The sequence below is a fragment of the Diorhabda sublineata genome, chromosome 8, assembly GCF_026230105.1.
Source record: "Diorhabda sublineata isolate icDioSubl1.1 chromosome 8, icDioSubl1.1, whole genome shotgun sequence".
NCBI lineage: Eukaryota > Metazoa > Arthropoda > Insecta > Coleoptera > Chrysomelidae > Diorhabda > Diorhabda sublineata.
In genome coordinates this window covers 988,488-1,012,351 of record NC_079481.1, presented here as the reverse complement: position 1 = coordinate 1,012,351, position 23,864 = coordinate 988,488, and the positions used below count along the sequence as shown (strand labels likewise).

Here is a 23,864-nt window from a genome sequence, read left to right as displayed (position 1 = left end):
TATAGGTTAAAGAAGAATAACCGAAAAAGTTTTGTTTTGTTTGAAGTTCAAGTTTTATTGCAATAATTATATGTTGTTTTATAGTTTTTGTGTGTGAAGAATTAACTGTGTTTTAAGTGTTTCACAGAATTCAAATAATGTTGTGTTGTGCTTTTTCCTTTAAAAAATGTGAGTTTGTTATCATTATTGGAGTTTTAGCTTAAAAATAAAAACAAAATGTCTTTAAAATCAATCCTTACAACTTTAAATACTCAAGTTTTCGTCCCAAATTGCTTCAAAAACACTCAAATCGTATTCCAAAAAACGTTAAACACTTTCTCAAACGATTTTTACTTATTTTTGATTAATTGATGAAATATATAATTGTCAGTAGCATCATTTCAAGTCCCCATAATGTCAATTTTGGTTTTTTTGACTACAAATTGCTTTAAAATTACTCAAATTTGGAAATTTATTGTATTCCCTCAATTAATAAGCACACTCCAAAAAAATTTTCACTTATTTTGAACTAATTTCAAGAGTTCAAAATATATAATTATGAGAAGCATCATTTTGATTTCCCATAGTGTCAATTTTGGGTTTTTTGACTCCAAATTGCTTTAAAAACAATCAAATTTGAAAATTTATCGTATTCCCACAATTAATATACACGTTTCAAAAGAAAATCACTTATTTTTAACTAATTTTAAGAGTACAAAATATATAGTTGTGATAAGCATCATTTTGTTTCTCCTTAGTGCCAATTTTTGGTTTTTTGATTCCAAATTGCTTTAAAATCACTCAAATTTGGAAATTTATCGTATTCCAACAATTAATAAGTACATTTCAAAAATATTTCTACTAAAAAATATGGAATATAAATTTGGAAAAACCATTTTTTAATCCCCAGCTTTTCAATTATTCGGTTACCTCGGATCTACTTCCTTTTAAACTCTCATTATCACTATGCTACAGGGGAAGGTCGATGTTTAAATAAATAAAAAAACACAGATAGTGTATAATGTGTATAATTGGATCAAACATAAGCAGTAAGCTACATTAAAAGAAGCAACAGTAGACATATTGGTCCTCACAAATTTTCAAAATCACAGATTATAAATAAAAAAAAACTTTTTATTACAAATAACAGTAAAAATGGAAGAAAAAAATATACATTGATATCAGTACAATTATTTCACTTACCATCTAAATATTGATAAAATTACCTATTAAAATATTAAAGCAGTTCGCGATATCGATCATTACATCTACGGGGAGAATCAAATTAATTTTTTTTAACCATAACAATATAGTACAAACTTGAAAATGAACTTTTTTTTAATTAGTTGTTCAACGAGATTCTGATTATGAAATAATTAATTAATATAGTGCAGTTGCAACCGTTTATCTATTAACAATTCACCAACTGGCGCAGTCAATAGGATAAATTTAGTCTTTCATCAAATTTTCATTGTGAATGAATCAAAAAATTGTTTATTGAAGAGTTACTAGAAAGTATTTGAAAAAAAAAAACATATAATTGAGTTGGATTTCAAATAAAACAGTCAATTAAGTTACCTTTCCTTAAAAACATTAGTTTTTTTCGACATTTTAACGAAAACAATATTTATTTCAATACGATTTTAGAGAAAAAAACAATAAAATTGGCGCAGTCAGTGGGATAAGTATATCGTTGAAAAAATTGAGGCAACCAAAAGAAAATTATGATTAAAAACCTGTTTTATAAAAAGTTCTTACCAGGATTTTCAAATAAAAAAGTCAATTGAGTAATTTTTTTAAAAGCATTAAGTTTTTGGAAACTTAATATTTTAGAAAATACTTTTTAATCAACTTTTACGACATTTTAACGAAAAAATGTTTAGATCAACATAATTTTAGTGAAAAAAAAAACATTAAAACTGGCGCAGTCAGTGGGGTAAGTTATTATGAATAAAAACCAGTTTTATCAAAATATTTACCAATAAAACATTCAATTAAGTAAATTTCAATTTGCAATTTTAAAAAGAAAAATATATATTTGAATGCTATTTTTTTGAAAAAAAAAATGTAAAATTGGCGCAGTCAACGGGATAAGTGTATCCAAAACAAATTCAAGTATTCCAGAAGGTAATTACATAATATCTCGTAGTGCGCACTATATTTGTTATTCGACCCTAGCAATTGAAAAAAAAAATTATTTTAACTTACAAACAAATTTTTTTCTTTCAATAAAATATTCCTTATAAACCTACTGGCAATCTCCGAGGAACTAAATTATAATACGATTTTAACGTAATCTCAGATTAATTTCTACTAGAAAACCACCATTTTACGATTTGTAAATCAATGAAAAATAATTATTATAGATACGGGGTGCGTACGATAAATTGTATGTGATTTACAACTGTAAATAAACAAAAAAGGGTCTAACGGAATCTGATTCTCCCCCGACTATTTTACATACACTACAACAAATACTTACTCCCCTAAACTTGTGAAAAATATGGAATATAAAGGAGTAAAAATATATAAAATATAAAAAATTACAATTGTAAATATCTCAAAAAACAAAAAAAATATGTGATAGTTTCAAATACCTGTTGGAATTTTTTCAGAATAGTATGTCTGTGGTATTACCCGAGCTGAACGGTTTATCGACTTCGTCGAGTTCGAAATTCGGTTCGTCGCTTGCCGTTTCGACGGGCTTAACCGATGGAACCGGGGTACTTCTCGTAACGCCCGGTTGAAAACTTTCCGTACTACTTTTCGGCGTATACGTGGCAAGAGAAGAACCTGCAATCGAAAATTTCATTCAAACTAAATAAAATTTTTTGGATATCGAACGAATTACCGCTTAGATTAGGAATGGAATGTCCGACTTGGGCTACTACCGGATTCTCGTCCACCATTAACGACGTTTCGGATGGATATTCGTAGATATCCGGACCTGCCTCTACGAACGATATTTTCAACTGGAAAAATAATAATTTATTATAAAACGAGACGAAGTCTTTTTGTTGTGGGATTGTGGCAATGAAACGTCGAAGTCTACTAATTCGAGCGAACCGCAGACTTGAGATACTCAACTCAATCGGAATACAGGGTATGTTAGAAAGGTGGGGTATATTGTAGGTATATACAGGGCGAAGAAAAAAACTATCGATATCAAAAAAGCCATTTCTGTGATTTCTAGCGGGGTGGGGCAGGTAGAAATGAATAAATTATCTAAACAAACTTTTTTGCTATCAAAATCGTTTATTGATTTATAAATTTGTTTAAGCGCGATACGTTTTTTTTTAAGAACGAACCTCTGACCCAATTCTCAATTCATTCGGAACAACAACGTTTGATACGGCACTTTTTTTGTAAAAATAAACAAAATTGAAGTGAAATTAATAATGACCTTGATTAAATATTAGGTATGGTTAATTATCTTTTAGCCTAGTTACGTTCTCGACTTGAAATCGTAGAAACGTACGTGTTTTAAAAATATAATTAACCGACGTCACACCTTACCCCGTGTAAGCAATATGATAATTCGAGGAAAATATTATTTTTATTTATTCGTTTCGTTTTTACGGAAATTTGTTGGAGAAGGCGTCCAAGTTCCAATGCTTGAGTTATCTGAGAGTGGTTGCTGGTGTCAAAATCGGGAAAAAATACAGGAAAAATCCATCTGATATTATTTTTATTTCGGTTTGGCGAATTGTGCAGGAAAACTCTTGGAGAAGACGTCCAAGTTCCAATGCTTGAGTTACTTGAGAGTGGTTGCTGGTGTCAAAAACGAGAAAAAAAAGTGGAAAAATTCGTTTTATATTATTTTTGTTTCGTTTTTACGCATTTTTTCGAAAATTTCTTGGAGAAGGCGTCCAAGTTCCAATGCTTGAGTTATCTGAGAGTGGTTGCTGGTACCAAAATCGAGAAAAAATGCCAGAAAAATCCGTCTGATATTATTTTTACTTCGTTCTGACGAATTGTGCAGGAAAACTCTTGGAGAAGACGTCCAAGTTCTAGTACATCAGTTATCTGAGAATGGTTGCTGGTATCAAAATCGGGAAAAAATACCAGAAAAATCCGTCTCATATTATTTTTACTTCGTTCTGACGAATTGTACAGGAAAATTCTTGGAGAAGACGTCCAAGTTCCAATGCTTGAGTTACTTGAGAGTGGTTACTGGTGTCAAAAACGAGAAAAAAAGTGGAAACATTCGTTTTATATTATTATTGTTTCGTTTTTACGAATTTTTTCGAAAATTTCTTGGAGAAGGCGTCCAAGTTCCAATGCTTAAATTATCTGAGAGTGGTTGCTGGTATCAAAATCGAGAAAAAAGACCACAAAAACCAATGTGATAATATTTTTGTTTCGTTTCCATGTATTATGCCGGAAAATTCTTGGAGAAGGCGTCCAAGTTCCAATGCTTGAGTTACTTGAGAGTGGTTGCTGGTGTCAAAAACGAGAAAAAAAAGTGGAGAAATTCGTTTTATATTATTTTTGTTTCGTTTTTACGAATTTTTTCGAAAATTTCTTGGAGAAGGCGTCCAAGTTCCAATGCTTGAGTTATCTGAGAGTGGTTGCTGGTACCAAAATCGGGAAAAATACCAGAAAAATCCGTCTCATATTATTTTTACTTCGTTCTGACGAATTGTGTAGAAAAACTCTTGGAGAAGACGTCCAAGTTCCAGTACATCAGTTATCTGAGAATGGTTGCTGGTATCAAAATCGGGAAAAAATACCGGAAAAATCCGTCTGATATTATTTTTATTTCGTTTTGACGAGTTGTGCAGGAAAATTCTTGGAGAAGACGTCCAAGTTCCAATGCTTGAGTTACTTGAGAGTAGTTGCTGGTGTCAAAAACGAGAAAAAAGACCATAAAAACCAATGTGATATTATTTTCGTTTCGTTTTCACGAATTATGCTGGAAAATTTTTGGAGAAGACGTCCAAGTTCCAATGCTTGAGGTACTCGAGAGTGGTTGCTGGTGTCAAAAACGAGAAAAAAAGTGGAAAAGTTCGTTTTATATTATTTTTGTTTCGTTTTTACGAATTTTTTCGAAAATTTCTTGGAGAAGGCGTCCAAGTTCCAATGCTTGAGTTATCTGAAAGTGGTTGCTGGTACCAAAATCGGGAAAAAATACCAGAAAAATCCGTCTGATATTATTTTTACTTCGTTCTGACGAATTGTGCAGGAAAACTCTTGGAGAAGACGTCCAAGTTCCAGTACATCAGTTATCTGAGAGTGGTTCCTGGTATCAAAATCGAGAAAAAAACCATAAAAACCAATGTGATATCATTTTTCTTTCGTTTCACGAATTGTGCAGGAAAACTCGTGGAGAAGACGTCCAAGTTCCATTACATCAGTTATCTGAGAGTGGTTGCTGGTATCAAAATCGAGAAAAAAGACCATAAAACCAATGTGATGTTATTTTTGTTTCGTTTCCATTTATTATGCTGGAAAATTTTTGGAGATGGCGTCCAAGTTCCAATGCTTGAGTTACTTGAGAGTGGTTGCTGGTGTCAAAAACGAGAAAATAGAACGGAAAAATTCGTTTTATATTATTTTTGTTTCGTTTTCATGAATTGTGCCGGAAAATTCTTGGAGAAGACGTCCAAGTTCTAGTACATTAGTTATCTGGACGTGGTTGTTGGTATCAAAAACGAGAAGGAAGACCGAAAAAAGCCATCTGATATTATTTTCGTTTCGTTTCCATGTATTGCACCGGAAAATTCTCGGAGACGGCGTCCAAGTTCCAGTACATCGGTTATCTGAGAGTGGTTGCTGATGTCAAAAACGAGAAAGATGACCGGAAAAACCAATGTGATATTATTTTCGTTTCTTTTTCATGAATTATGCTGAAAAATTTTTGGAGAAGGCGTCCACGTTCCAATGCTTGAGTTATCTGGGAGTGGTTGCTGGTGTCAAAAACGAGAAGGAAGACCGAAAAAAGCCATCTGATTTTATTTTCACTTCGTTTCCATGTATTACACCGGAAAATTCTCGGTGACGACGTCTAAGTTCCAGTACATCAGTTATCTGAGAGTGGTTGCTGGTATCAAAATCGAGAAAAAAACCATAAAAACCAATGTGATATCATTTTCCTTTCGTTTCACGAATTGTGCAGGACAATTCTTGGAGAAGGCGTCCAAGTTCCAATGCTTAAGTTATATGAGAGTGGTTGCTGGTATCAAAATCGAGATAAAAAACCATAAAACCAATGTGATATTATTCTTGTTTCGTTTCCATGTATTATACCGGAAAATTTTTGGAGATGGCGTCCAAGTTCCAATGCTTGAGTTACTTGAGAGTGGTTGCTGGTGTCAAAATCGAGAAAAAAGACCATAAAAACCAATGTGATATCATTTTCCTTTCGTTTCACGAATTGTGCAGGAAAACTCGTGGTGAAGACGTCCAAGTTCTAGTACATCAGTTATGTGGGAGTGGTTGCTGGTGTCAAAAACGAGAAGGAAGACCGAAAAAATCCATCTGATATTATTTTCGTTCCGTTTCCATGTATTACACCGGAAAATTCTCGGAGACGGCGTCCAAATTCCAGTACATCAGTTATCGGAGAGTGGTTGCTGGTATTAATATCGACAAAAAAGACCGAAAAAATAAGTCTGGTATTATTTTCGTTCCGTATATTATTATATTAATTTGACATAAATAAATTTTAAAATAAATCCGTAGTATTTATGTCCTATAATTTGCATTATTTCCGATAAATTTAATGATGTATGTGTTCGTATTCGAAATGCACAATTACGAAACATAATCCCGTGGGAAATGCATATCGTTTAAATTTTTTTTTACAGAAAACAAACTTCCACGAAAGACATCAATAAGAAACATAATACCCTTTTTCCTATACATAGCCATATGTACAAAAAAAAGAAGAAGGAAAAAATTACCAGTTTTAAATTATGTACTCAGTTTTTTATTCTATTATCAGAATTATTACAAATACCGGATGTCTTATTACATAAAAACCAAAAAAAATAGTATCAAATATATGTTCTCCAATTCAGAATACAATAAAAACTGATATTTATTATTGATTCGCACTGTATTATCAATCAAAATAACGAAAAACATTGAATTTTCTACTTTTTTTTCAATTTTCTTCAAACTAGAATCGAATTTATTTTCTACAAGTCGAAATATAAGTGAAAACGTTCTACTAGTATTGACTCACACTGTATAATGAAGCTAAATCATAAAATCCATCTTAAAACATTAAAAAATTTATTTTTTCCAATTTTCGTCACATATAAAACAATTAGGATCAAATATATTCAGAATACAATAAAAACTGATATTTATTATTGATTCGCACTGTATTATTGGTCAAAATAACTAAAAAAATTAAACTTTCCACTTTTTTTTCAAACTAGAATCAAATTTATTTTCTACAAGTCGAAATATAAGTAAAACCGTTCAACTATTATTGACTCACACTGTATAAAGAAGCATTTTATTTTGTCACATTCAGAAGTTTTATTTCTATCATGAAGAAGTGAATCAAAACCAAATTTTTATCCACAAATTAAAGAGAGGGAATAGAAATTCATAAATAGCATTGACTCACACTATATTATGAATAAATACATATACGTTAATACATTTCTCGACGTATTTTTAATTTTAGGAAACTTAAATTTTGGAGAGAGTATATCAATATCTAATTGGCTCCAATTAAAACTCGTAAATTAATAATGAAAAAAATTAATTTATTTCCGAGTTTATCATTGAAATGAATCATTCAATATTTCAATTCGTACAATATTTAACAAACTTTCTAGTTCGGAACATCAGTGGATGTACGACGTTCGAGCAACAGACCGATTCAAATTTATTGCGACTGATAGAAAAAGAAGAAGAAAGTATTGTATGAAATAATAATGAAAACCGAACAGACGCGACGTGGTAGAAAAAAAAACGATTACGTAAAATATTAATTATTTAAAACGTAATTCAAAAAATACTAATACAGGATGAGTCAAAACACAAATTAATAGATAAATAAATACGATTAGAACTTACCTTCGACCTTTTCGATTTTTGACACATACTAGATTTTCCATCTATAAGGATATTGTCGTTAATGAATGTTACGTCACAAGGACTAGGAGGACCTTCCAAAGATCGTAAAATTTCTTCGTCTTCGTCCGTGAAAGATTCCAGGATCGTCGCACCCGGTATAAAGATGATACCCCCTTCACCGGGCTGAAACAAATTTGTAATTGTTAATATACAGGGTGTCCCATATAACAATAATAGCAATTTTCGAAACGAGGCGATTAAAAAAATTTTTTTTCGCGACTAAACGAGTAAATATATCGATTAAGTAATAAAAAAAAACATTATAATAATATACAGGGTTAATCAGATTTATTTATACGATGTCTAGTTGGAAAAACGAAATGAATTTCAGATTTTTTTCATAATAGTTAAATTAACATAAATAACGGTATTATATCTATTATACAGGATGTCCCGATAGTAGTTATAAACGTACTGTATAATTTTATCGAGTTTTTGTGAGTGAATTATCACATTTACTCAAAGTAGCCTCGCTTTTTGAAAAGAATCTTGTCGGAGATGATGTCCTTGACGAGAATGTCTAATCGGCATTGAGTTCGAATCTGGTCTTGAGATTTTCAGGTAAAAAAAAAAAAAACTGAAACCAGTAGTAGTCGATTCAATTTAGTTTTAAAACGAGTTTTTTCTTCTTCTTTCATTAAAATTAAAAATTCATCGGTTCATATAAAGGGTTTGATAGTTATAGCAAAATATACAGGGTGTATCGCCTATATTTATACGATATCTAGTCTGTATCTAGATTGTAGATATACAGGACGTCCCACTACATTTATTTTTCGGAATCAGTGAATCATTCGAAAGTATAGATAAACGTTATACGAAACGTCGGAAGGATTGGACGTATTGGCTTAAAATTTGACGTAAAACAAATCTCGTTCGTATTATAATGTATTGGGCGTTAAAAACATTATTGTAACGATGGAATATTTAAAAATTTGCGGTCAATATCCCGGTCGAGGTCGTTCGATAAATTTTTAACTGAAAAGGATCGTAGACCGTAGAGAAATAAGGTCACGTACGACATTTTAACGTTTATTATTGTATAAATCTGTCACGTAACTCATGTTCATACAAATATAATTTAGTAAAATAAATTATAGTTAAAAAAAAAATTGTAAAAATAGCTCCAGTAAAAAAATAACGTTGCTATCCAAAAATATTTTTTGAACTAACTTCGTTTACGGTCATAGAAGTACCTGGTCCGACAAATTTTTGAAAAAAAATGTTTATTTTACGTCGAGTTCTTCAAAATAGCCATCGACTGTTAATTTTTGGAAAATCTTTGACCCCCGAGCTATTATTTTAAGTTTGGGAACAGAAAATAATCCAAGAGGAATGAATCTGGGTAATAGGGGGCATGAGGTACCAATTTAAACTTGAATTATTCCAAAAAACTTCGCCTGCAGATGGAAGGGACTTTCGTCTTCATTGGAACCGGTTCTCCACATTTACAAATTCACTATTAATGGCTGGGGTTAATTTGGGACTCAAATTTAAGCGCCTTAAGTCTGTCCAGCGTTTCTGTGAGCTCTTGTTGGACCTGAACACCATTGAGGGGCCAGTTTCTTGGCGCGTGTCCATTTTCAGGTACAATTCTTGTTTGTTATTATTTATCAGTCGGCGTTTGATGGTTAATTGATTTTTTGGACAAATTTGGCGAGGAAGGTTCATTGGAATTGGACCTGATATAGGATTTGTTCCTCTGCAAGTCCGGGGTTGTAGGTTTAGTCGTTGATTGCTCTGCTTCGGACAGACCGTCGGCCATTTTTGGGGTTGAACCGGTTCACCAGGTTCTACAGGGTCAGTTACCCCTAAATAACAGTTTCGTCTATCGTCCTACATACAGGTATTAAAAAAAATGCTACCTAAAGTTATCTTTTGAAAAAAAAAATATTTTTTTGATATCTAAATCCCTTTACGACTTGGATTATACTAATCTTAATGGAAAATAGTAGTCGTATCGTCGAATTTTATAGAAGGTAACATAAATTTCAATGACGGAATACCTGACTGACAGCAATAAAGATAAGATAAATTTTTATATTGACGAAAATTTCATTTTTAAATATCTCGAAAAATATTGATTTTAGAGAAAAATGTTTCAAACAAAAATTGAAGCTCATATAAAGCTCTACAAAAAAGTTTATATTCGTTTTTTACGTAAACCTATTTTTTCGGCTGTTATGACTCAAAATATATGTACAGAAGTCGAGACGACTAATCTAACCTCAAAATGTACAAGCACGCGTTTCGATAACCTAATTATCGTCTTCAAAGACACTGTAATTGTGAATATTGGTGTAGTTATAGTGTACACTTTGAGGAAATTAGGTTAGGTTAGTCAAATCGATTCCTGTTGCGATATTTTGGGTTATAACAGTCAAAATAATAAGTTTACGAAAAAAATGTATTTATAATTTTTTGTGCAGCTTTTTAAAAGCTTCATTTTTTGTTTAATACTTTTTTTTCTAAAACTAATATTTTCGGAGATATTTAGTAAATTTGTTATAGTTTTAAAAAGGAGTGGGGGGGGGCGAACGAGGCTTAATCGATAAAAATACTTCAAAGAATTATCTTTTCTAATAAAAAACAAGCTTTGATGAAAATTTGATTAAAATCGGAGGGTTAATTTTTATATTAACGAAAATTTCATTTTTAAATATCTCGAAAAATATTGATTTTAGAGAAAAATGTTTCAAACAAAAATTGAAGCTCATATAAAGCTCTACAAAAAAGTTTATATTCGTTTTTTACGTAAACCTATTTTTTCGGCTGTTATGACTCAAAATATATCTACAGAAGTCGAGACGACTAATCTAACCTCAAAATGTACACGCACGCGTTTCGATAACCTAATTATCGTCTTCATAGACACTGTAATTGTGAATATTGGTGTAGTTATAGTGTACACTTTGAGGAAATTAGGTTAGGTTAGTCAAATCGATTCCTGTTGCGATATTTTGGGTTATAACAGTCAAAATAATAAGGTTACGAAAAAAATGTATTTATAATTTTTTGTGCAGCTTTTTAAAAGCTTCATTTTTTGTTTAATACTTTTTTTTCTAAAACTAATATTTTCGGAGATATTTAGTAAATTTGTTATAGTTTTAAAAAGGAGTGGGGGGGGGGGGCGAACGAGGCTTAATCGATAAAAATACTTCAAAGAATTATCTTTTCTAATAAAAAACAAGCTTTGATGAAAATTTGATTAAAATCGGAGGGTTAATTTTTATATTGACGAAAATTTCATTTTTAAATATCTCGAAAAATATTGATTTTAGAGAAAAATGTTTCAAACAAAAATTGAAGCTCATATAAAGCTCTACAAAAAAGTTTACATTCGTTTTTTACGTAAACCTATTTTTTCGGCTGTTATGAATCAAAATAGATCTACAGAAGTCGAGACGACTAATCTAACCTCAAAATGTACAAGCACGCGTTTCGATAACCTAATTATCGTCTTCATAGACACTGTAATTGTGAATATTGGTGTAGTTATAGTGTACACTTTGAGGAAATTAGGTTAGGTTAGTCAAATCGATTCCTGTTGCGATATTTTGGGTTATAACAGTCAAAATAATAAGTTTACGAAAAAAATGTATTTATAATTTTTTGTGCAGCTTTTTAAAAGCTTCATTTTTTGTTTAATACTTTTTTTTCTAAAACTAATATTTTCGGAGATATTTAGTAAATTTGTTATAGTTTTAAAAAGGAGTGGGGGGGGGGGGGCGAACGAGGCTTAATCGATAAAAATACTTCAAAGAATTATCTTTTCTAATAAAAAACAAGCTTTGATGAAAATTTGATTAAAATCGGAGGGTTAATTTTTATATTGACGAAAATTTCATTTTTAAATATCTCGAAAAATATTGATTTTAGAGAAAAATGTTTCAAACAAAAATTAAAGCTCATATAAAGCTCTACAAAAAAGTTTATATTCGTTTTTTACGTAAACCTATTTTTTCGGCTGTTATGAATCAAAATATATGTACACAAGTCGAGACGACTAATCTAACCTCAAAATGTACAAGCACGCGTTTCGATAACCTAATTATCGTCTTCATAGACACTGTAATTGTGAATATTGGTGTAGTTATAGTGTACACTTTGAGGAAATTAGGTTAGGTTAGTCAAATCGATTCCTGTTGCGATATTTTGGGTTATAACAGTCAAAATAATAAGTTTACGAAAAAAATGTATTTATAATTTTTTGTGCAGCTTTTTAAAAGCTTCATTTTTTGTTTAATACTTTTTTTTCTAAAACTAATATTTTCGGAGATATTTAGTAAATTTGTTATAGTTTTAAAAAGGAGTGGGGGGGGGGCGAACGAGGCTTAATCGATAAAAATACTTCAAAGAATTATCTTTTCTAATAAAAAACAAGCTTTGATGAAAATTTGATTAAAATCGGAGGGTTAATTTTTATATTGACGAAAATTTCATTTTTAAATATCTCGAAAAATATTGATTTTAGAGAAAAATGTTTCAAACAAAAATTGAAGCTCATATAAAGCTCTACAAAAAAGTTTACATTCGTTTTTTACGTAAACCTATTTTTTCGGCTGTTATGAATCAAAATAGATCTACAGAAGTCGAGACGACTAATCTAACCTCAAAATGTACAAGCACGCGTTTCGATAACCTAATTATCGTCTTCATAGACACTGTAATTGTGAATATTGGTGTATTTATAGTGTACACTTTGAGGAAATTAGGTTAGGTTAGTCAAATCGATTCCTGTTGCGATATTTTGGGTTATAACAGTCAAAATAATAAGTTTACGAAAAAAATGTATTTATAATTTTTTGTGCAGCTTTTTAAAAGCTTCATTTTTTGTTTAATACTTTTTTTTCTAAAACTAATATTTTCGGAGATATTTAGTAAATTTGTTATAGTTTTAAAAAGGAGTGGGGGGGGGGGGCGAACGAGGCTTAATCGATAAAAATACTTCAAAGAATTATCTTTTCTAATAAAAAACAAGCTTTGATGAAAATTTGATTAAAATCGGAGGGTTAATTTTTATATTGACGAAAATTTCATTTTTAAATATCTCGAAAAATATTGATTTTAGAGAAAAATGTTTCAAACAAAAATTGAAGCTCATATAAAGCTCTACAAAAAAGTTTACATTCGTTTTTTACGTAAACCTATTTTTTCGGCTGTTATGAATCAAAATAGATCTACAGAAGTCGAGACGACTAATCTAACCTCAAAATGTACAAGCACGCGTTTCGATAACCTAATTATCGTCTTCATAGACACTGTAATTGTGAATATTGGTGTAGTTATAGTGTACACTTTGAGGAAATTAGGTTAGGTTAGTCAAATCGATTCCTGTTGCGATATTTTGGGTTATAACAGTCAAAATAATAAGTTTACGAAAAAAATGTATTTATAATTTTTTGTGCAGCTTTTTAAAAGCTTCATTTTTTGTTTAATACTTTTTTTTCTAAAACTAATATTTTCGGAGATATTTAGTAAATTTGTTATAGTTTTAAAAAGGAGTGGGGGGGGGGGGGGCGAACGAGGCTTAATCGATAAAAATACTTCAAAGAATTATCTTTTCTAATAAAAAACAAGCTTTGATGAAAATTTGATTAAAATCGGAGGGTTAATTTTTATATTGACGAAAATTTCATTTTTAAATATCTCGAAAAATATTGATTTTAGAGAAAAATGTTTCAAACAAAAATTGAAGCTCATATAAAGCTCTACAAAAAAGTTTATATTCGTTTTTTACGTAAACCTATTTTTTCGGCTGTTATGACTCAAAATATATGTACACAAGTCGAGACGACTAATCTAACCTCAAAATGTACAAGCACGCGTTTCGATAACCTAATTATCGTCTTCATAGACACTGTAATTGTGAATATTGGTGTAGTTATAGTGTACACTTTGAGGAAATTAGGTTAGGTTAGTCAAATCGATTCCTGTTGCGATATTTTGGGTTATAACAGTCAAAATAATAAGTTTACGAAAAAAATGTATTTATAATTTTTTGTGCAGCTTTTTAAAAGCTTCATTTTTTGTTTAATACTTTTTTTTCTAAAACTAATATTTTCGGAGATATTTAGTAAATTTGTTATAGTTTTAAAAAGGAGTGGGGGGGGGGGGGGCGAACGAGGCTGAATCGATAAAAATACTTCAAAGAATTATCTTTTCTAATAAAAAACAAGCTTTGATGAAAATTTGATTAAAATCGGAGGGTTAATTTTGACGTATTTGCATTATTTTTTTTTTATCTTATGCGACCACCTCGTATACATGTAGTTATGTAAAAAATTTTCCCTTACACGTTATTCACTTTAAAAAAAATAATAATACATAATTTTTTTTTTAATTTATATAAAAAACAAACGGTTATTTTACCTTCTGTGTGCATGGGACATTTACACACAGTAATTAGTTCCGTATCGATTTACCGTTAGTCACCAGCCTTACAAATTCATTCGATTTAATGACATATAAATATCACCGGTATCATCTAAATAGCAGAATTTTATAAAAACGTGATTTTAGCCTAACAACTACAGTGTAAATTTTCGATCACGGTGATTTAATAACGGTGATTAATATATCGCTCAACGCTAAGAGAAAAGCTAGGTTATAAAATTAGATAATATAATACTTCATATAATTTATATAATTAGTTGTTATATACAAGATATTTATTTAGTTTTGTATAGTTGAGGGTATGTAAGTATGAAATTAGTATATAAAACTTCCTAAAATCGAAATCAATATTGTTTTCCAATAAAAAAATTAATGGTTTTCGTTGTATAATTGTAGTATTTATTAGTTACGTAAAATTACTAGTACAGTGAGTCATTTATAAGAAAAACTATGTGCGATAGATAAAAATTTAAAACTCGATAGCCTTGCGAATTATTTTCGAGAAGAAAGGTAGCCAGGTGGTGATTTAAGATATCGAAAGAAACTTGAAATTTCACTAATGAATATCCATGAATTTTCGATTTTTTTTCCATTTTGTTTTATATATAACAGAGAAAGTTGATTATTTTCTAATTTTTGTAACATTTCAAACGTCGATGTTATAAATTATTCATATTTATAGAAAATCGATAAAACTGAAGTTTTACATTTTTTATAATCATCATCATCCGAACGTAATTTAATTTTATGGGTAAAAAAATAAATATAGATGGAAAAACATCGAAAAATCGACAAAAATTGTAAAAATAGATACAAAATTGGATGAAACTGTGGTAAAAACAAAAATGCGACTAAAGAAAATCGTGATTTTCAATAAAACAATTAACTATTTTCTTTGCACACCTCGTATATTTTTGTAAATACTGTAAATTGTATGCCTTCGGTGTAATACTTGTAAATCCCAGCTAGGTTTATCGAGTATGTTTTATTTTTAAAATTTTACTGTTGTTAACAATTGGGCAGAAGCCGTCTCTGATTTACTGCGTGGAATGTAGATTTTATACTATGAGATAAAGACGAAATGTGATTAAATGTAATATTTAAGAGATCAATTGAAAGAAATATATTACAAAATATTAAATTTAAAAATTTCGTATTCCAAAATATATATTTCATTCTGAATAACACAGTTCCGCCGTATTTCAAATGTCATCCAATATGACAGATAAATTGAGTTTTAATACTCGTGTAAAAAAGAAGATTGTCAAATGTCATAAAAGTAGAAGTTTTTTTAGAATATTTTGGTTTTCATTTAAATGAAAATTTGTTTAACGTAATTGAAATATTCTAAAATATACGAGGGTGGTTCGATAAAAAATAATTTATATAAATCGACAACGAATAATTACAATGTTAGATTCCGTCGTATTTCAAATGTCACCTGTCAAAATTATACGCGAATATGGCAGATAATTAAGTTTAAATACTTGTGTGAAAAAGAAAATTGTCAAATGTCATAAATATAGAAGTTTTTTTAGGATATTTTGGTTTTCATTTGAATGGAATTTTATTTCACGTAATCGAAACGTTCTTTCACATACGAGGGTGGTTGGATAAAAACGACTTAACATATATTTACAACATAATCGTTCTGGAGTTAGATTCCGACGTATTTCAAATGTCACCTGTCAAAATTCTACGCGAATATGACAGATAATTGAGTTTAATTACTTATGTGGAAAAGAAAATTGTCAAATGTCATAAATATAGAAGTTTTTTTTAGGATATTTTGGTTTTCATTTCAATGGAATTTTGTTTCACGTAATCGAAACGTTCTTTCATATACGAGGGTGGTTGGATAAAAACGACTTTACATATATTTACAACATCATCGTTCTGGACAGTTAGATTCCGCCGTATTTCAAATGTCACCTGTCAAAATTCTACGCGAATATGACAGTTAATTGAGGTTAAATACTTGTGTGAAAAAGAAAATTGTCAAATGTCATAAATATAGAAGTTTTTTTAGGATATTTTGGTTTTCATTTCAATGGAAATTTATTTCACGTAATCGAAACGTTCTTTCACATACGAGGGTGGTTGGATAAAAACGACTTAACATATATTTACAACATAATCGTTCTGGAGTTAGATTCCGACGTATTTCAAATGTCACCTGTCAAAATTATACGCGAATATGGCAGATAATTAAGTTTAAATACTTGTGTGAAAAAGAAAATTGTCAAATGTCATAAATATAGAAGTTTTTTTAGGATATTTTGGTTTTCATTTGAATGGAATTTTATTTCACGTAATCGAAACGTTCTTTCACATACGAGGGTGGTTGGATAAAAACGACTTTACATATATTTACAACATCATCGTTCTGGAGTTAGATTCCGACGTATTTCAAATGTCACCTGTCAAAATTCTACGCGAATATGACAGTTAATTGAGGTTAAATACTTGTGTGAAAAAGAAAATTGTCAAATGTCATAAATATAGAAGTTTTTTTAGGATATTTTGGTTTTCATTTGAATGGAATTTTGTTTAACGTAATCGAAACGTTCTTTCACATACGAGGGTGGTTCGATAAAAACGACTTACCATATATTTACAACATAATCGTTCTGGAGTTAGATTCCGACGTATTTCAAATGTCACCTGTCAAAATTCTACGCGAATATGACAGATAATTGAGTTTAAATACTTGTGTGAAAAAGAAAATTGTTAAATGTCATAAATATAGAAGTTTTTTTAGGATAATTTGGTTTTCATTTGAATGGAATTTTGTTTCACGTAATCGAAACGTTCTTTCACATACGAGGGTGGTTGGATAAAAACGACTTTACATATATTTACAACATCATCGTTCTGGACAGTTAGATTCCGACGTATTTCAAATGTCATCTGTCAAAATTCTACATAAATATGAGTTTTAAAAGTCACGTGAAGCAAAACATTGTCAAATGTCATAAATATAGAAGTTTTTTTAGGATATTTTGGTTTTCATTTGAATGGAATTTTGTTTAACGTAATCGAAACGTTCTTTCACATACGAGGGTGGTTCGATAAAAACGACTTAACATATATTTACAACATAATCGTTCTGGAGTTAGATTCCGACGTATTTCAAATGTCACCTGTCAAAATTCTACGCGAATATGACAGATAATTGAGTTTAAATACTTGTGTGAAAAAGAAAATTGTCAAATGTCATAAATATAGAAGTTTTTTTAGGATATTTTGGTTTTCATTTCAATGGAATTTTGTTTAACGTAATCGAAACGTTCTTTCACATACGAGGGTGGTTCGATAAAAACGACTTAACATATATTTACAACATAATCGTTCTGGAGTTAGATTCCGACGTATTTCAAATGTCACCTGTCAAAATTCTACGCGAATATGACAGATAATTGAGTTTAAATACTTGTGTGAAAAAGAAAATTGTCAAATGTCATAAATATAGAAGTTTTTTTAGGATAATTTGGTTTTCATTTCAATGGAATTTTGTTTAACGTAATCGAAACGTTCTTTCACATACGAGGGCGGTTCGATAAAAACGACTTTACATATATTTACAACATCATCGTTCTGGACAGTTAGATTCCGCCGTATTTCAAATGTCACCTGTCAAAATTCTACGCGAATATGACAGATAATTGAGTTTAAATACTTGTGTGAAAAAGAAAATTGTTAAATGTCATAAATATAGAAGTTTTTTTTAGGATAATTTGGTTTTCATTTGAATGGAAATTTATTTCACGTAATCGAAACGTTCTTTCACATACGAGGGTGGATGGATAAAAACGACTTTACATATATTTACAACATCATCGTTCTGGACAGTTAGATTCCGACGTATTTCAAATGTCATCTGTCAAAATTCTACATAAATATGAGTTTTAAAAGTCACGTGAAGCAATACATTGTCAAATGTCATAAATATAGAAGTTTTTTTAGGATATTTTGGTTTTCATTTGAATGGAATTTTGTTTCACGTAATCGAAACATTCTTTCACATACGAGGGTGGTTGGATAAAAACGACTTTACATATATTTACAACATCATCGTTCTGGACAGTTAGATTCCGACGTATTTCAAATGTCATCTGTCAAAATTCTACATAAATATGAGTTTTAAAAGTCACGTGAAGCAAAACATTGTCAAATGTCATAAATATAGAAGTTTTTTTAGGATATTTTGGTTTTCATTTGAATGGAATTTTGTTTCACGTAATCGAAACATTCTTTCACATACGAGGGTGGTTGGATAAAAACGACTTTACATATATTTACAACATAATCGTTCTGGACAGTTAGATTCCGCCGTATTTCAAATGTCACCTGTCAAAATTCTACGTGAATATGACAGTTAATTGAGGTTAAATACTTGTATGAAAAAGAAAATTGTCAAATGTCATAAATATAGAAGTTTTTTTAGGATATTTTGGTTTTCATTTGAATGGAATTTTGTTTCACGTAATCGAAACGTTCTTTCACATACGAGGGTGGTTGGATAAAAACGACTTAACATATATTTACAACATAATCGTTCTGGAGTTAGATTCCGACGTATTTCAAATGTCATCTGTCAAAATTCTACGTGAATATGACAGTTAATTGAGGTTAAATACTTGTGTGAAAAAGAAAATTGTCAAATGTCATAAATATAGAAGTTTTTTTAGGATATTTTGGTTTTCATTTGAATGGAATTTTGTTTCACGTAATCGAAACGTTCTTTCACATACGAGGGCGGTTCGATAAAAACGACTTTACATATATTTACAACATCATCGTTCTGGAGTTAGATTCCGACGTATTTCAAATGTCACCTGCCAAAATTCTACGCGAATATGACAGATAATTGAGTTTAAATACTTGTGTGAAAAAGAAAATTGTCAAATGTCATAAATATAGAAGTTTTTTTAGGATAATTTGGTTTTCATTTGAATGGAATTTTGTTTCACGTAATCGAAACGTTCTTTCACATACGAGGGCGGTTCGATAAAAACGACTTTACATATATTTACAACATCATCGTTCTGGAGTTAGATTCCGCCGTATTTCAAATGTCACCTGTCAAAATTCTACGCGAATATGACAGATAATTGAGTTTAAATACTTGTGTGAAAAAGAAAATTGTCAAATGTCATAAATATAGAAGTTTTTTTAGGATATTTTGGTTTTCATTTCAATGGAAATTTATTTCACGTAATCGAAACGTTCTTTCACATACGAGGGTGGTTGGATAAAAACGACTTAACATATATTTACAACATAATCGTTCTGGAGTTAGATTCCGACGTATTTCAAATGTCACCTGTCAAAATTCTACGCGAATATGACAGATAATTGAGTTTAAATACTTGTGTGAAAAAGAAAATTGTCAAATGTCATAAATATAGAAGTTTTTTTAGGATAATTTGGTTTTCATTTGAATGGAATTTTGTTTCACGTAATCGAAACGTTCTTTCACATACGAGGGTGGTTCGATAAAAAATAATTTATATAAATCGACAACGAATAATTACAATGTTAGATTCCGTCGTATTTCAAATGTCACCTGTCAAAATTCTACGCGAATATGACAGATAATTGAGTTTAAATACTTGTGTGAAAAAGAAAATTGTTAAATGTCATAAATATAGAAGTTTTTTTAAGATAATTTGGTTTTCATTTGAATGGAATTTTGTTTCACGTAATCGAAACGTTCTTTCACATACGAGGGCGGTTCGATAAAAACGACTTTACATATATTTACAACATCATCGTTCTGGAGTTAGATTCCGACGTATTTCAAATGTCACCTGCCAAAATTCTACGCGAATATGACAGATAATTGAGTTTAAATACTTGTGTGAAAAAGAAAATTGTCAAATGTCATAAATATAGAAGTTTTTTTAGGATAATTTGGTTTTCATTTGAATGGAATTTTGTTTCACGTAATCGAAACGTTCTTTCACATACGAGGGCGGTTCGATAAAAACGACTTTACATATATTTACAACATCATCGTTCTGGAGTTAGATTCCGCCGTATTTCAAATGTCACCTGTCAAAATTCTACGCGAATATGACAGATAATTGAGTTTAAATACTTGTGTGAAAAAGAAAATTGTCAAATGTCATAAATATAGAAGTTTTTTTAGAATATTTTGGTTTTCATTTAAATGAAAATTTGTTTAACGTAATTGAAATATTCTAAAATATACGAGGGTGGTTCGATAAAAAATAATTTATATAAATCGACAACGAATAATTACAATGTTAGATTCCGTCGTATTTCAAATGTCACCTGTCAAAATTATACGCGAATATGGCAGATAATTAAGTTTAAATACTTGTGTGAAAAAGAAAATTGTCAAATGTCATAAATATAGAAGTTTTTTTAGGATATTTTGGTTTTCATTTCAATGGAATTTTGTTTAACGTAATCGAAACGTTCTTTCATATACGAGGGTGGTTCGATAAAAACGACTTTACATATATTTACAACATCATCGTTCTGGACAGTTAGATTCCGACGTATTTCAAATGTCATCTGTCAAAATTCTACATAAATATGAGTTTTAAAAGTCACGTGAAGCAATACATTGTCAAATGTCATAAAATTAGGAGTTTTTTTTAAATATTTCGGTTCGGTGCGTTCATTTTGTATTTAATATCAAATTATTTGAATTTATATGAGTGTAGATCATACAATTCTACTTCCCATTTGATTTTCCTCAAATAATCAGATCATTCGTAAAAGGAAAGTTAAAGATTTATAAATAATCGTAAATATTCTTGTTTGACAACGATAGTTTTTGTTCACTACTGTATATAATAAAAAAAAATCAAGTAATTAATTCTAAATAAAAAATTTAAAAACAAAAATTGTTTAAATAAAACAAAGTATTCAAGAGAAAATTTGAATTCCGTCGAGATTTTGGTAGTTTATGTGTTTTTGTTTTGTTATTAGCCAGTTTGGCGTTTAGTAATTTGGAGTTTTTATGAAAATTTCATGGGATATTGAAATAAAAACATTAAAAAATAAAAATAAAAGGTACTCACCTTGGGTAGTTCAGGTTTACCAGGTAGACGCGATTTATCATTGGATATATAATCGGGCACGTCCCTTTTACTGGACGTAAAATTAAAAACGGCCGTATTCGAGACCGGTTCTTTAGGTCTCGTTTGCTTTTTGGGTACTACGTTCCTATTAACCACTTCGACACTCTCACTAGACTTGTTTTTAGCCGTATTAATCGTATTTTTTTCAATTTCCGTCGCGTTCAAATCTTTTTCGATTTTTCTTTCGACGTACGGCGGCGATTTTTTCGTTTGCAAAACTTTAACGTCCGAAAAATTCGTATCCGCGTAACCGTTAACGTCTATTTGTAATTGTTGCGAAGTCGGCACTTTGATATCCGATACGTTTTCGTTAATAGGAGTCGAAGACACTTTTTTCGTAAAATCGAAAGCACCCTCGTACGTTAATTTCGGACTGAATCTACTAGGACTAATCAGAGGACTTGCGGGTTTTATTCTATTGGGACTTAGTAAAGGACTCGTAAGTTTTTTAGGAATTATATTTTCTTCGTTGGGTAAAGAAGATAAAGGACTAGAGGTTAATATTAAATCGGGCGTTTCCGATAGATTCGTCAACGATTTACAACGTTCCGTATCGATTGGAACGATTTTCGAGACGTCCGGTATAGGACTGAGCAAACCTGTATCACTGTTGGGCACTTTTTTATCGTACAAATTATATTTAACCGATTTTATTTGAGTTTTTTTATTCACTTTAGCTTCCACTTTTTTTTTAACTATTATATTATTGAAACTGTCCACTTTGGCGGCTACGTCACCTGTTTGGGGAGGCGCCCTCGTGCGTTGTTCCGGTCTTTTTTCGAAAATCATCTTGGCTTGTTTCACGAAATCCACGGGAGGTTTTTCTTTTTCGTTCATTATCGGTAATAGGCGTTTGGGTCTGTTTATTCTATGACTAAATTTGTTCTCTTGTACGTTATCTTGTATTTTTTTGCTGGGATAGTCATTTCCTTCCTTTTGAACCGCGATAAAAGTTTCTTCGTGTAAAGATTGACGATTCGTTATCGAGTTATTTGTTTGGTTGTCTAAACGCGAAATTGTTTCCACCGATCTAGCCCGTTTCATCTCGTTACGTCTATAATTGTTTTTATATTTATTTGATATATTTCCGATTCCGTTAAATCGAGACTTATAATCTTGTTCGCCGCCTCCGTCGTCGTCGTCGTCGTCGTCGTCGAGGAGGTTTTCCAACGAAGTAGCTTTCCGCATATGTAAAATACTCGGTCTACTATTACTCTCTCTCAAAGCCAAACTTAGATATTTATTTTTTAATTTGTTCACTATCCCGGGCCCGTAATGTAATTCCTCCGACGAATCCGAATCACTTTCTTTATGGTAACCATTATTAGCGACCATTTCCTCGAATTTATCGGACTTTTTATCAGCCCAAGCTCGTTCTTGCACCATTTTCTTTTTCACATTACACTGTTCGGGTACATTATTACTCGACGAACCACTGGAAGCTACTGATTCATTCTTGGAGGTTAGGTTAGGTTGAAGTACCGTTCGATGAGCCAACGAGTGATGGGGGGTAGAGTGATGGTCTCTGTTAACGTTGCCGGAGGATGATTTATTTTGATTTCTCAGTCTAGCGATTAAATCTTTTTTCCATTGTGGCACATTGTCAACACTCGATACACATTCCATTTTTGCTTTTTTTTTATTTTTTCACCGCGAACTAATTACGAACTCGATTCCTATCACTTTACATATTGTTGAATGTATGCATATGTTATGTTCTAAACATTTTTTTTTCAACCTTCACCAAACATTCAGACGCTTTTTTCACTTAAAAAACTACGCACACACTTCACACATTAATTTATCACAGAATATAACTGATGCTGATATCAAAAATGTGACTAGATTACATAGATTAAATATATAATAAATACCTCAGATGTATTAAAAACGAACGTAACCTAAACACAATGATGTAATGACATTTATTAAACTTTATCGCCATCTAATATAACAATCACTAACTAAAAAAAGGTATTACTCATTATTAAATGGTATATTTTCGAACTATTACCCAGATGGCGACACGTACTCTATCTTACTTCACTCTATTCAATTTGAACAGGATCGTACGTAGCCCATAACTACAGTAAAAATTTTACTCATTTAACTATATATATATTTAAATTGTATACGTGTTAAAATTATTGTTCTATTAATAATATTTTGGCTTTTGTAGTTCTTTTTTTGATTGAAAATTTTAGATTTTGTAATTTATCTATGATATCATGATTTAGACAAAGTTAATATTAGAGTTGGACAGGGAGAGGTATA

The 23,864-nt window shown here is 30.5% G+C and overlaps 1 protein-coding gene across 1 annotated transcript; it reads right to left on the bottom strand.

Moving 5' to 3' along the window:
* Positions 1-991: 991 nt before the first annotated feature.
* On the bottom strand, positions 992-23,599 carry LOC130447307 (uncharacterized). Its single transcript, XM_056784051.1, has 4 exons — positions 21,531-23,599; positions 8,017-8,199; positions 2,831-2,951; positions 992-2,772 (listed from the first exon to the last, which is right to left on the bottom strand). The coding sequence occupies exons 1-4, from the start codon at positions 23,214-23,216 to the stop codon at positions 2,591-2,593; spliced, it is 2,172 nt and encodes a 723-aa protein (XP_056640029.1). The 5' UTR covers positions 23,217-23,599; the 3' UTR covers positions 992-2,590.
* Positions 23,600-23,864: the final 265 nt, after the last annotated feature.

What these genes read in the sequence shown, in the direction of transcription:
- LOC130447307 (XM_056784051.1), bottom strand. Translation starts at nt 23,216, where the DNA reads ATGGAATGTGTATCGAGTGTTGACAATGTGCCACAATGGAAAAAAGAT. An exon ending in GTAAACCTGAACTACCCAAG is followed by an intron (nt 8,200 to 21,530) that starts GTGAGTACCTTT and finishes AATTTGTTTCAG; the next exon opens with CCCGGTGAAGGGGGTATCAT. An exon ending in TTCCATTCCTAATCTAAGCG is followed by an intron (nt 2,773 to 2,830) that starts GTAATTCGTTCG and finishes TTTCGATTGCAG; the next exon opens with GTTCTTCTCTTGCCACGTAT.